We start from the raw sequence: 14,933 nt of genomic DNA on the forward strand, positions 1-14,933 counted from the left end.
TACAGATATTAATTACAACTATACTGTATGGGTAGCAGAATTGCTTGTAGTACTTCATGATTTTCGTACATTTCACTTTTATGTAAGATTTTATGAGAAATAATATGGTTCTGCATTCATATTTGTATTTTATTTTCTTTCCTACCACAATACAGACCTTAAAGGTGTCATTACATGGTTAAGTGACTGTCATAAACTAAGGGAGTTGTCACTCAGTGGAAATCCTTTTCTCCAAGAAAGGAATTGGAGGTAAGGAAATAAATTAATTTGCTAATTCAAAAAATCAAAATCAGCCAAAAACTATAGGTGTATATACATCTTACTCATCAATCAAAATCAGCCAAAAACTTGGTGTACTTATGTTAGTTAAACAGTAGAAATGAGGTAAGTATGAACACTACCACAAATTGGAAGAGAATTATAGGAAAATAACAAAATTCAATTCTGTGATCTTTATTTTCTAAGAATTCCAGTTCTAGTTTTGTTTAAACAGAAATCTTGATGTTTGACCTAGTACTTGGAACCTTAATAAGAGGCACTGTGTGCTAAAACTTGACAGTGGAGTCTCTCTATGCTGTTTAACCGTTATCCTAAATGAGTATTTTTCTTTATGACAATTTATTTAGGCAAATGCAGAAAATATAAAGATGATATAGGCCTTCTTCGAGCTGTTTATTTGTAATTGCTTCTTTGTCCACTGATCACAGTGTCGTCTTTTTCAGCATAAATTCTGGTTGTTCCTCTTTACTGACAAGTTTAACTTTCTGACTGAGGTTTTGTATGACCTTTATTACCCTATTTTACATTTCATTAAAACTTTGCATAAAGACATAACCATCCACTCAACCTTTTTCTCCTTCTATTTCATCTGCAGTTTAAATCCTTTATTTTTTCCTCTGGTTATTAATGTTCTTACACTGCTTACTTGCCCTTCTCAGAACTACCAGTTTCTGACTGTCTATCACACAGCTGCTTAGAATATTTCTCTTTCTGCTTTGCTGTCTTTTTTTTTTTTTTCTTATTTACTCCCTTGCATCATTTCATCCATTCACTCCTTAGCAGTCTTGCTGCTGTGACAGGTTCACACTGCAAATAGCTAGAGAAAGGGTGGTGTTTATAATAAATGTTTCAAGGAATCCTTGGCTTAGCATCTTTCAAGAAAAAAAATTTAGAAGAAAAAGTTGGAATGAACAGTTGATTTTTCCTTAGTAGTTGAAGCTTAGACTTTTTTCTTGTTCTGAGAATTCCTCATCTTTACACCAGAAATTAATAGCTCTTATGATTATGGAAGAGCACAGATGTAAAAATAATGCTCTTCTTTGCCCTCCAGTGATGTATAATACTGAAATAATGATCTGAAAAAAATTAAAGAGCTGATCCTAGAGACTATTATATGTGTAGATATAAAAACTGGATAGGGTAGAAAGGAATCTTGACATACAAAATGAGATGCAGTCACCAGAATCCCTGAAATGAGTAGTTGTGATAGGATTGTATTTGTAAGCCATATGAATAAAATTGTATGTGGATAGGTTTTTTGTGTATTTTTTTGTATTTTAGTAGAAGTCTCTCAGTTTCTTGAGAAATCTGTGGTCTGAAACCCCATACATGGGCCAGTGCCATCAAGACTTAAAGCTGAGAGAATTACTCAGCAAAAGTACAGTAGTGCTGTTAATTTAATGTGAAGTGTTCTTTCATCTTCCTTACAATTAATACTTTCTAGTCTGCAGACCTTCAAGAGCGGAATGACAAGTTGGAAATGCAATTTTAGATTTTTAGGTGATCTTCCAGAATACATGTGTTGAAATGGTATAGTGTCTTTTAGTGAACTCTTACTATAATTCCATTAAATGTACAAAGAAGCACTTAATCAGTAAGAATTTAAATCACTACCAATTCTTTCAGCTAAGCAAATCAAGTATTTACCTAGGAAAGTGTTGACATAATACAATGTCTAAGGAAATGAGATGAGACACAACAGTTGGACTTTTGTTTTGGGTGTAATTAAAACAGCTGACTGAGATTTTTTTATTAGAAAAATATGATTTCTTTTTTTTAAGCTTAGCAATTTTGAAGAATGACCCAAATGGTTCCTTGTATAATTTCAAGCCAGTTAAAGATGAGGTGTTACACTGCAGTGTTACACAAGAATGTGTTTAGATAAATTCTGTTCACATTTGCTGTATTAGATTGCCTAGTGTAAGAGCAGCAAAGTTTGGGGTATGTGTGTTTTGGAGTATGTGTCATATTAAGAGAAGAAACAAAAACAAAACCACCCTTACATATATATATATATATATATATATATATATATATTCCATTAGAAGATTTTTTTTTACAAATTTCTGATTAGTATTCCAGTGGAAAAAAAACCTGTTTGAAACTTTTAGTTGGAGATGTTTGAGTAGTTTAAAAGATAGCTGTACAAATATATTCTTGGTTGGTTTGTTTTTTAATGAACAGACTTATCTGCACTCCCATGGTTCCCACAGGTAATTCTGTGAATAAAATTCAGTGACTGTGACAACATTTTAAATTCCCATTTGCATTGTTTTAATTCCCACTATTTTACAGAACTAACTGTTATTTCACTTGTAACCTGGAGGGGAAAAGCTTTCTGAATTCCAATTTAACTATAAGAACTGACACTTTAGATTGCTTGACCCAATAGAGCTTTTATGATTAGACAAGAGATTCATTTGTCTAAAGGATTTAAAGTATGGGATACTATAAAATATGGATTTGCTGAATACAGCATTGACCATAACTTCAGGCAATATGTTCCAGTGAACTTTACATAACCCCTTGATACCAACAAAGGAATTAGTTGTAAAATTTCCCAATCGGTTTTGTACTTTCATGTCCAGCCAGCGATAACACCAACAAAAGTGAAGTAGTAAGAAATTGCTTTTTAAAAATTAAACCCTGGGATCAGTCTGAGCACTCCTAGGGGACTGTGTTTCAATGCTGTAATGATTAATAGAGCCTCTTAAGTGACAGAATATTCACCAGGAAGTTTTCACTAAATGAAATATTGACTCAGCCCTTCACCAGGAGAAACCCAGCTGGAAAAACTAGTATTGAGATCCCATAGCTCTAAGACACAATACTTCCAGCATCAATCAACTTTGATATGGCACTTTTTTGTTGTATCACTACTCAGCATCAGCTTTGGTAATTCCTGTCTATGTGTTCGGGGATTGTCTATCTAAACCCATCGTTTTATTCCAAATGTATTTCAGACAGTGTTACTCTTACATTAATGGGCAGTAGAGAAGGAAAGTTTTATACTTGCAAAAAACTAATATTCTATTCTGTTGAGCTATATTTTGGGATATTCTAACTCAGTCATAGAAACTTTCTCTGATTTTAAACCTGGTGTGTATTGTCTGAGCTTGAGTAATAGTCCTTTACCTTCACAGGGAATAGCCAGGGAGTTCTAAAATTTTGAAAACAGTATTATCTTTTTGAATAATAAGGGGACTTACAGCCTACCATAAGTATTCTTTCAAGAGTTCCTAAGTGTTACTTAAAACTAACTTAATGAAAATATTGAATGTTGATGTATTGATTTGAATAATTTTGCAGTCTTGAAACTTTCAGCAAATTTGGTCTGGTATAAGAAATATGTGAAACAAGGTTGCAGTACTAGTTTATATTTCACAGTAACCTAAAAGAGACAGCATTGATGATACCATTTTCTTAAAATTGGTAGATAAGTTTCTCACACATATTTTTTCCTACATCAGTGGCCCCAACTGTCCTTTTCATAGCCAGGATATGTCATCTCTACTGTCATCCCTTTCACGGAACCAAATTCAATACTTCAAAAGTGGATTTTTTTCCTGTCAGTCATACTGAATATCATATTGCTTTATGTGGTATATGCAAATTGTAAAGGGAGTAAGACTTGCAATGTATAGTATTCTGTGCAGTTTTTAAATCTAAACCTTTCAATGTGTCAGCAAAATCAGTGCTATATCTTAATCCTATGATTTAGTTTGCTGTGTTGCCTCAAATCAAATGCATTACAGGTGCCTATGCACAAGTGCGTAAAATTTTCCTGTTATTGTTTGAGTAGGTAAAACGCTAGCTCTAATGAATTGAGAATGTTGCCATTGACCTCCCTGGGGTCAGTATTTCAGCAGCTGTCTTCATACCAACAAAGTATTAAGAGATCTTGCTAAGTTCTGTGGTTTATTAAGAATAAAGTTTTAGTTAATATATTAACACATGAAGTAAGGAAAAATATATACAAATACTTAGAGAACTATTATCATGTTCTCTTTTGTTATATGGATAAAATGGGAGTTTTACCATTAGGATTTTTTCATAAAGCTAATTATGACTTTTTCTTTTCTCAGGCCTTCCTTGTGTAAGGTCCTCCCTAGTTTACAGTTTCTTGATGGTGAAATCTTAAACTATCATGCTGTACCCACAACTGAAAGAATCACAGGATCAAAATCAAGAACTTTTCTGGAATTTTGTCAAGTTCAAATTGAAGAAAATGTTCTACTGAAAAAAAAGGCTGCTGAACTGTGGTATGTATTTATGTGAATATAAACTGTGTTCAGAAATATGTTTTCATGTATTATTAGTGTATTTCTTGGTGTCTTACGAATTTTACTTACCTTTTGCCTGGAAATGTATTATGTTAAGAAAGAGATTAGACTTCAGTTAGTCATTGACTTCAGTGCAGAGTATTTCAGACAGATACTTGAATATGTGGGCCTTGACTTTGTTTAAGTTTGAGAAAGCAGGTGGTTCAAAACCTTCACTTAGTAGTAGTTGAATGAATTCATACACACAACAAAGTACAGTGATATGCAGGAATAGTAGCTTAAATCCTGAAAGTGGTATAATCATACTAACATGACTTCCAGCTTTAGCTTAATCAAACCTAGTTTGGCTGTTGGTGCAATGTGCTCTATTTTTTTCCTGCATTTGTTTTCCATGTCTGTATTATTCATGTTCTAAATGATTGCAAAAGATTTGAACTCTTTTCTCTTAAAGTAGTGGATTAGGTGACTCTGTTTACAGGTCTTTGATTTTGTCTTATTTACTACCTTTATCATTATTACCATGGCGAGTTGTCCAGTGACTTCAGCCTAGACATTGCAAGTGGTAATTTATCATTTATACCTGGTATCTTTTCATCGCTTTGCAGTATCTAAATAGCTCAAACTTCTCATGTTTTCACACTTGGTAATATTGTATGTTTTCTTCTTTCTTAGTTTCTTTTCATTTCCTAGCAGGTTCACAATATCCTTGTAGTCCTTTTAATATCCAGCTTGTCTGCTGCTGTTTGGAAAGATAGTTTCCCTGATCCTGCCAGCTACTGAACATTATCCCAGAGCGGGTGAAGCATGTGATGTTTGACAATGCTTTAGTCTGAACTTCTCCTTGTGTACTTTGTTGGTTCAGAAAAAGTACCCATGTTTTCTTCAGAAACTAGCTGTTTTGCATTTACATGTAAGCCTGCATATCCATGGTGTCTTGTTACTACCTAATGGCTATTACATTGATGTATTATTGGCTGTTCCTAAGCTGCAAGAAATCTTCATAGCTCACAAACCAGATTTATTTGAAAAGAGGTTCATATTAAGAATTAGTTTGGGAGAAATTATATAGTGCAGTTTTGTATGACAGATCTAACTTCTAGGTGGCTCCTAGAACTCATATGTTACTCCATTAAACTCTAAAGACATGTCTTCTCCACTTCTGTGATTTTTGGCTTCTGGTTTGCACGTGGGAAGCTGATACTTCCTAATCTATTTACCATTTTGAAATAGTGTTCTTCCTTTTTCTTAAAAGGAAAAAAGGAGAGGCAAAAAAAAGTACTCCTCCTTTCTGGTAGAGAAAATTTTCTTATGTCTGAGATTTAAGACCTGTTTCATCAGTATCCTTTGCAGAAAAAAATGCCAATCTGTAATTAGGATATGACTTGTGAGAGAGCTATAGTAGAATCTAAGGACCTAACCTTCACATACATTTCTGCAAGATGGTAAAAAATGGGACAGAAAGATGATATTCACAAAATTTAATGATTTATTTAACCATGGTCTGCATGAATGGACAGCTAGACAGGTAAGAAATTTGTTGGGCAGTCAGGCTCAGACCATCCATTAACTATTAATAGTTAATGGCTCGTGCTACTTTTTGGAGGCTGACTTGTCCTTCTAACGTCTTTATCAAAGACCAGGAGCAGGAGATGGAGTGCATGCTTACCATGCTTGCAGGTGACAACAATTTGGAAGAAACTGTTTACATGCCTGAGGACAGGGCTACCGTTCAGAAGGACCTAGGCAAGCTGGAGAGACAGGCCAACAGGAGCCTTGTGAATTTAACATGGAAAAATGCAAAGTTCTTTACCTTGGAAGGAGTGACCCCTTGCAACAATACAGTCTGGGACTGGCTGGCTGAGAAGTGTCTCTGCTGAAAACAACCTTTGGATCTGGATAGATAAGAAACTGAACATGAGCCAGCACTGTGCCCTGGTACCAAAGAAAGTTAAGAACATCCTGGGCTGTATCTACAGGAACATAGCTAATAGGTTGAGAGAAGTTATTATTTCCCTCTCTTCAGCCCTTGTTAGCTCGCATCTAGAATACTGTGCCCTGTATTTTGGGTCACCAATACATAAAAGACATTGATAAACTGGAACAAGTTTGGCACATGGCCCCTGAGATGGTTGGGGGTTCATGCACATGCTCAACAAGACAGAGCTAGGCTGTTTGCAGTGATGCATGACAGGAGGATGAGCAACAAGGACCTAAGCTGAATCAAGAGAGGTTCAGACTGGTGTGGTGGGTTGATTCCAGCCAGTAACTCAGCACCCACCAGCTGCTTGCTCACTACTCCCCCTGCACCAGCAGGATGGGAGAGAGAATCAGAAGACTAGAAGCAAGAAAAACCTGTGGATTGAGATAAAGACAGTTTAATAAGTGAAGGAAAGAGGGGAAGAAGAAAAAAAAAGAAAAGAAAAAAGCAAGCAACCAAGTGATGCAAAGCAATCATTCACCTCATCCCACCAGCAGACTGATGCCCAACCATTCTCTGAGCAATGGCCACCTTGGAAGGACTCCCCTCCCTCAAGTTTTATTGCTAAGCACGATGTTATATGGCATGGAATATAGTTTTGGTCAGTTCAGGTCAGCTGTCTTGGCTGTGTCCCTTCCCAGCCTCCTGCCCACTCCCAGCCTACCTGCTGAGTGGGACAGAGAAGGCCTTGACTCTGTCCAAGCACTGTTCAGCAAAACGTTAGTGTCTTATCAATACAGTTGCAGTCACAAATCTAAAACACAGCACCATATGGGCAGCTAGAATGAGAATTAATTCCATCCCAGCCAGACCCAGTACAATCGGACATAAGAAAAAACCTTTTCACAGTAGGACAGTGATGAATGGCAACAGGCTGCCCAGAGAGGTTGTGCAGTCTCCATTCTTGGAGGTTTTCAGGACCTGAAACGTGGTCTGATCTTGGAGCTAATGCAGCTTTGAAGCAGGAGGTTGGACTAGAGACCTCCTGGAGTTCCTTCAGTTGAGAATTTTTCTGTGATTCTGTGTAAGTTTTGTTTAAAAGAGCTTGCAGATGTTTGAGAAGAACAATAGTGGGAAGAAGAAATTATGTAAATGTCCCTTCTTTCCTGAATGTATGGTTTGGGTTTGGGGGGTGTGGGGATGTGGGGGGGGTTGTGGGTTTTTTTAAGGTTTTGAGAATTCATTCATAATCTTTTAAATGGTAACTTCGATGTGGTTGAACATCTTGTATCAAATTTAGTCTTAATTTGTTTGTTAAAACCATCTATGTTTTATTTTTACTAAAACTACAATTTATGGATTATTTGAAAACCATTGGAAACTGCAGGTCTTAAAAGGAACTCTAAACAACTTGTTTGTGTATAAGCCTTAACAGCATAGCTATTATGTGGACATACTGCAATACTTTGACTGAATTAATGTGATGTTGCTAAAGAACAGGCCAACAATAGAGCAAACTTCTGTCTGTTTCACATCTTGCTAAGTTATGAGCCCCTGTAGGTGCGACCTCAAGTATGTAAGCTGCCAAAAGTAATCACTGCTAGCTTCCCTAATCCATGTTTCATACACCACTGCTGCCCAATTAAATTGTCTGTGCTGTTTCTGCCTGAAACTTCACTGTTCTTGCATGCTTAAGACTGAAACATATTTTAAAATTAAATTTCTCTATTCTAATAAATGCTTTCTGTCACATAATCTTTAGATGTCTTGTAATCATATTAAAAAGTAATATGACACTGTGGCTGCAGTAATTTGCTTTCAGTCATCAGATATGCAGATGTCTGGCTAGTGGAACTTGAACTTTATAAATACTGTATGTATAATACAGTGAAAATGACAGGAATTTCATAAATGGTATTGCAGGAAAGAATATGTAAACAGTGACCTCTTTGTAAGGGACTTTTGTAACCTGCCGTTGAACGTCAGTAATGATGCTTGTAGAAGTTTCCCCGAAGACCAATTAGATTTTACCACATGATTACAAACAAAAGCTTAGTTAAAATTGGAGCGTACTATTTGAATATTCCATGTATCATGTGATTATGAAAATCACAGTAGAGCTGCAAAGGGAAAAATATGACATTAAGCGAAACTTTAACTAGCACGCAAACTAGCACAGAAAGGGGTAGAATATTATTTATGATTTAGCTGCAATGGCCAGGAGAGAACTGCCGTTGCTGATTAGAACCATCTTGTTTGTCCACTGTCCCTTTTGCCTCAGAGAAGTTTGTTCTGCTGACTTTTCCATACAATTTTTACTGTATCATTCTGAAAAAAATGCTCTTTGAATAACCTGGCAGTCATTGCAGATGCAATTGCAGTAGGAAGTTCCATACAAAATGTGTCAGCTCTGTAAGCAAGCTTCCACTGCCACCATAAACTTTATAAGTGGCAACATTTTGGCTGATTAAAACTCCACTGAAAGGCCTTTAAGGATGAATAACTTGTCCTTTTCCATATCTGTTAGGTCAGCCTGTGCACGGGTCCTTACACATCCTAGGTGGTGTCAGTGGGAGTTTGCTCCTCTCCACCTCTACTCTTCCCTCCCCAAACACTGGATGTGAAACTGAGCAGGGTTTCATCTAAATTTACCAAGAAGACAGTGATGGATACTCTTAGTTGATTGTTAGGACTGAAGTTGTAGCAGTCATTAATAAGTGCCTGACTTGAATTTCCAAAAAGATTAAAATCTGATTCTAATGCTTTTATCTTTCCTCAAAGTCTCTGGAAAATCCTAGCACAAGTTGAGATGTATCTTTTTGGTTAGAAAGCTTAAGGTAGCTTTTTGCTCTTAGCATTTGTTTGTGGAAGTAATATCTTGGTCTTCAGGTACTATTGGGGCTGCTATTCTAGCACATATGTACATTGCTGTGAAAGACCCATCCCTTCCTCTTCTGGCTTATTATCCCTTTTTCCAGCTGCAAAAGCAATGCATCCTTTGTGGCTGTGCTAAAATTTATGTATGGCATAAATTACTTTCACTTGTGAAGATCAAAATAAAGCTGTGGGTAGCCATAGAACATGAGGGAAATGCTGGTCAAAGCTGGAAGCTGTAAAAATTTTGCTGTAGCAAGACTGCCGTATACATCTACATTTCATTACATACGAAGCAGCCAGGGAGTTTGGATACTGGTGCTTCCATCAGGATAATCCCATTTCTAGTTTTGTCTGGATGCCAATTTATGCTTAAAACCTTGGTTGTATCTTAACCAAGAAGCAATTCCAGAAGAGTTAGTGTGACCAGACTCCTTGACTTATAATGCCAAAAAAGGTCTGAAAGGCAAACAACCATTTTACATTAACTGAAAAGGAAATATTGTTGTATCAAAAGTCTTAATACTGTCATATTTCTTACTTTGTCTTCTCTCTTTCCTCATATGTGTTTTTTTCTTTTAAGGAAGTAAATCAGTCCTGCATATTTTCTGTTATAGCAGCTTCCTTCCTGTGGTTTGAATAAGCAATCTTCAGGAGCACGTCTCTGGTATCAACAATGCAGTCCTTTTGAGACACAGAGAAAGCTGCAGTGCATTGATCGGGCAGCTCTGCCCCAAGTCTGTTGATTAGTTCTTTTTTTCTCTAGAGCTGCCTGAAATCCCTGTTCACCAAAGGGAGCCACCAAGCCGACTGCCACCTAGTACTCAGGCCCTATCTTTATATTTGTCGTTTGTTCTTTGGAGCTTCACCTTTGCAGGAGAACCCCAAATACAGTTACCAAGCCACTTCATTGCTCATAATTCTCTGAGATGTCACTACAGCTTCCTTTGTAGTTTCTTGAAACTTAGGCTGATCTGACTGCCTAAAAGGAAAGCCACTGATACACAGAGGGCAGCCTAAAAATCCTACAAAATCAGAGTATAGTTGTGGATTGCCAGGGAGCATGTCAGCTAGGAGATAGGGTGCGTGCCCACGGCAACAAGACTGTATTTTGCAACCACTGCTTGGAAAAGCTGCCCAAAAGCAGCTGCTGTGAAAAAAGTAACAGATGATCCCTGGTGATCACACAGTCAGTCACTGCCTGAATTTTCAATTGCCTTCAACCTCCGCTCCCATTTCTGCTTGCCACATTCATAGCCACTGGAAAGGTGAAAGAGCTGCTTGAGATGCCCCTGCAGCTGTCAAAAGGAGAGGATGCACAAGTACCCTACTCTGTTCACTGTTATGGTGTTTTATTTTTCTTTGTTTCTGTTTTTTGAGAATGAACAAGTATACTCAGGATATAGTTTTCATACAGAAGTTTATTTTCCCCAATATATAAAACGTTCTGGGTTTTTTCCACACTATTTTAGCCCTCAAATAAACAAACTAACTAAACTAAAACAAACCAAAGAAAAAAAGGTGAGAATGAATTTTCAGGTTTTCTTCTTTTTTTCTTTTTTTGTCTTCTCACCATAGTATGTTTTGCAGAACTTTGGTAATAATTTTCTACCAAATTTATCTTCTTAAATAATGTAACTAATTTAAAGTACTTAACTAAAGTATTTAACTAATGCATTCATAAGTATTTAATGTTGAAGAAATTACTATTCTTACTGTGTAGTAGGAGACAGCTAGAATTTGTTAGATCCTTAAGCAAATATATGCCTTGGTTTAAATATTTTTAGGAATTGTCATATTTGTGGAATGAACAGGAGTAGGAGTAATGTTGCATAATGGACAATCAAATGTGCAGCTAATGCACAGTGAGTTGTGTAATTAGGCTGTGTGGTTTTGCCTTCCAATTTAGCCGTTCATGTTTTGTCCAATAGCACTGAAGTTGCACTAGCAGAGGAAGAGTTGGAATCTTTTTTACTTTTGTAAGTTCTGATTCTGTATGTTCTTAAAAATCTAAAAAGTTCTTGGTTGAACTTTACTAGAGGAAATAGTTATATAGGTAAAGAGTCTTTTCACAATAAAACCTTATAAAAGCTTCACCGTTCATGAATGATGAACAGGAAGGAAAATCCTGTTATTCAAATGGTAATCTTAGGACCTGATTTTTCCAGACTCCCAAGAGGATCAATCTTATTTCTACTTTTTGTCTTGGATTGCTGACCTAGAATTGACTTTGTGCTTCTCTGAAAGTAGCTCCAGATTACAGATCTCTGCATCTCTCTATGCTATCAAAGGAAAATGTTTTTGTGGTTCCAAAAGTACCTGCTACCTAATACAACGGACAAACACTGTCCAAATACAGCCAGCCTTCTGAATCTGTAACAATTAGTTCATATTTGCTCTTAGTCATCCTTGCCATTTAGATGGTGTAACACAAAGAACTAATGAGGGCCAGACTTCTTACATTAATGTTGCTTCAGTCTAGCAATTTCCCTTATATTGATAAAAATATCTATACTTAAAAGTTTCTGTTTTCCTAAATTCTCCCTAGGCATTGCAGTTTGTTGTTTTGAATCGAAGTTTGGGTTTCGTTGCTGTAGTTCTAATCTAAATTTTAAAATTACTCTTATTTTTATATTAGCTTTCATAGTTTCCGGATAAAACTGGATTATTAAGGCTATTATGGGATTTGTAACAAAATTGCCTCAAATCCTCAAAAGTTTTCGGCTTCATGTGCTTCTAACCACACAGAAAATTAATAGTGAAATGCAAGCCCTAGTGCCTGTTTCAAACAGACTGAAAGCTTTTTTTAAAAAAAAGAGTAAAATAAGCAATCTAATATATATGAACATATTTTAAATACTGCCAAAAAAAGAAGAATGCAATTAATATTTATAAATACTGAAACTGGTTTTCAATCAGAGTAATTACTATTCACTGTAAGGATATGGAAATGTGTAAGGATACTTGAAAATACAAGGTAGTTTAGAAAATAATAGAGGGAATATATTTTTTAAAAAGCATTCTTACAGTCTGAAACACACATAAAAACATTTTTGTCTTTTTTCAGGATTGCCTCTTCTATTGATTCTGCACAGGGACAATGCTGGTATTTTAATCAGTTGATGAAACTTAGTATTAAACATCGATATGCACATGAGTATGGTGAACTAAACATTACTGACAGAGATGGACCAGAAGCACTGCAAAATCATTTAAAGCAAACATCCCCTGGCTGCCTACAGGAAAATACCCTCTTTATCATGGGTGCGACAGAAAATAAACAGGTCTTGTTGGATCCTTCGGAAAGATGGATTACTACTGGCCATATTCAGGCCACATTCATTAACTCCTCCGTACCTGTGCACCAAAAGGAAAATAAAGAAGATCAGAGAGTGAAGCACAAGAGCACTGAATCTTGTGTTAATTACAGTGGGGAGAGCAAAGGCAACAATAACATGTCAGCCCAACTCACATTGCAACAGTCAGTGATAGCAGCAAGTAATACGGGAAGAAATCTTCAGCATCTTGAGAATGATACAGAAAGGTAAGGCAGATGTCAGATTGCTTTCAAATGGGTTATACAGATAGGCAATAGGAGTGAGGGTTTCTTGTTTAAAACAGAGGCACAGAACTTGTACTAACAATATTTTTAAGCTTATTAGACAATAAAGAGTTATTTTAAGGTGATGCACACTAGACTTCCATATTAACAACAGTCCTTTTTGGTATTCCATCACTTTATTTATTATTATTAATTAATATACATATGTATGTACTTAATTTAAAAATGCTGTATAGTAAGAGAATTTGGAAACTTTCCTCAGCTTCCTACCTTTTCCTTCTTTTTATGCAATAAATTTATGACACCAATTTAATGACACATACAATGTTAGGGATGAAAATGCTGGATGGTTTGCAGGAATTTTGGGGCAGTTTAAACTACAAACTAGTGTAAAGCTTTTTTGCTATACTATTCATTAGACATTCAAGATTTCCTCTGTGCAGAGTTTACAGTCAGTATTGTTTAGAAGGCAAGAGGGAGAAATTGCTTAAATCTACCATCCTACTCCCTTGACCTTAGGCCAGTCTCCTGCTGTTGTGATGACTGAAGAGCTAACAGCCTGCCCTGCCCTTGGTACTCCTCCAACATGCCTCAACCTGCTTCTTAAAAGTAGAGGCAGGGGTGAGGGGCCAGTTCAACTTGTTCTGTGCTCCTAAATATTCTCCCGCATGAAACAGACTGGTTTATGACCTCTTGGGAATGCATTTGCTGCTGGTTTGTATGGTTCTGGATGTACGGTCAGGGAAAACAGAAGCTGAAATTTTTGTCTAAAGGTACAAAAATTCAGTTATGATTTCATAAGAATTCAATTTCAAAAATACATGTCTTGAGAACATGTCGTGAGAACATGAACAGAACACTACAAAGAGTAAGCATGGAAGGTGCTTCTTATGCTTTATTCTTATGACTTATGGTAAATGGGCAGTAGTGCTTAGTAGGTACTTAAGACACTAATAATTTGTCATAAAATTTATTATTCAGGAAGACCATAGAATTCATCATTGCCTCTCAGGAAGTTGAAAGTAAGAGTACAGTAGTCTATTATGGAAGATGAATGCTTCTGAAAAAACCTTCTGAAATAGTTCATTTAGAGTTCTTAGTTAATGTCTCTAAATGCATCCTCTAAGTCTGTCGTTGGACAGTTCTCTTCAATACAGAATACAAACCATTAGAAGAGGTTGGTTAGTTTGTTTGTTTGTTAACTCAGCTACTGCTTTTTATAGATGCAAAGCTTGTAAATAAACCATGTTTTGGTGTTGGTAAACTTAATAAACATTTCAGGAAAAAAAAATTCTGGCTTAACCTCTGAAGTGTGCTTTTTTGCTGAAAAGTACTCCTGTATTTAAATAGGTGCAATGCACAAGGGAAGAAAATATGTAAAGATTGGGGGAAATTTAGATGTCTTTTCTTAAACCCACTGTCCAATTGAAATGATAATTTTCTGGAGAAAAGGATTCCAAGACAGTAAAGTCATAATGCAGAGCTGGCATTAAACTTTTTCTCCATCAGTATAAATTAATTGAACATATATTTAGAAAGCTCAATCACTGAACAAATCTAAATAGTCTGTAATCAGTGCTTATAAAACAATGAGCAAATTCGAAAATGTACAAATATAACCAGTGGTCACTAGTGTTAAACTGAAAGGTAAAAGTAGGCAAAAGGTGAAATTGCACTTCTCAGTTTTTCCTGTTTGCTCCATTGGAGATATGTCTCATGCAGTTTTCAGCATTTAGCTCTCTTTGGTGTTGTTTTTTTTTATATGGACAGTGGAGATAAGTGGAGCCCTCCAACAGCTGATTCAGTCATTGTTAAACCACTTCTGCTCCTAATCCTTCCTTTGAGGAGACTCTTCCTCTCCAGTGAATATACAGGGAACAGAGCCCAGCAGAGATTAGTCCTCTTAGATAATTGGATTTCAAAAGTTATGTGATGTGAATATCCTCCAGTGTTTCTGAACATACATGTCACATCTGGATTGTAATTCCTTAACAGTTTAATGGCAGAGCCTTCCATT

General features: G+C 36.2%; 1 protein-coding gene across 1 annotated transcript in view; it reads left to right on the forward strand.

Moving 5' to 3' along the window:
* Positions 1–14,933, forward strand: part of LRRIQ1 (leucine-rich repeats and IQ motif containing 1) — a 112,797-nt gene that overhangs the window by 24,900 nt on the left and 72,964 nt on the right. The window contains exons 14-16 of the mRNA XM_010561838.1: positions 156–249; positions 4,365–4,541; positions 12,422–12,898. Coding sequence (XP_010560140.1) covers positions 156–249; positions 4,365–4,541; positions 12,422–12,898 — 748 coding nt within the window. The remainder of the gene's footprint in view (positions 1–155; positions 250–4,364; positions 4,542–12,421; positions 12,899–14,933) is intronic.

Source organism: Haliaeetus leucocephalus, unplaced genomic scaffold, assembly GCF_000737465.1.
Source record: "Haliaeetus leucocephalus isolate CR32 unplaced genomic scaffold, Haliaeetus_leucocephalus-4.0 Scaffold151, whole genome shotgun sequence".
Taxonomy (NCBI): Eukaryota; Metazoa; Chordata; class Aves; order Accipitriformes; family Accipitridae; genus Haliaeetus; species Haliaeetus leucocephalus.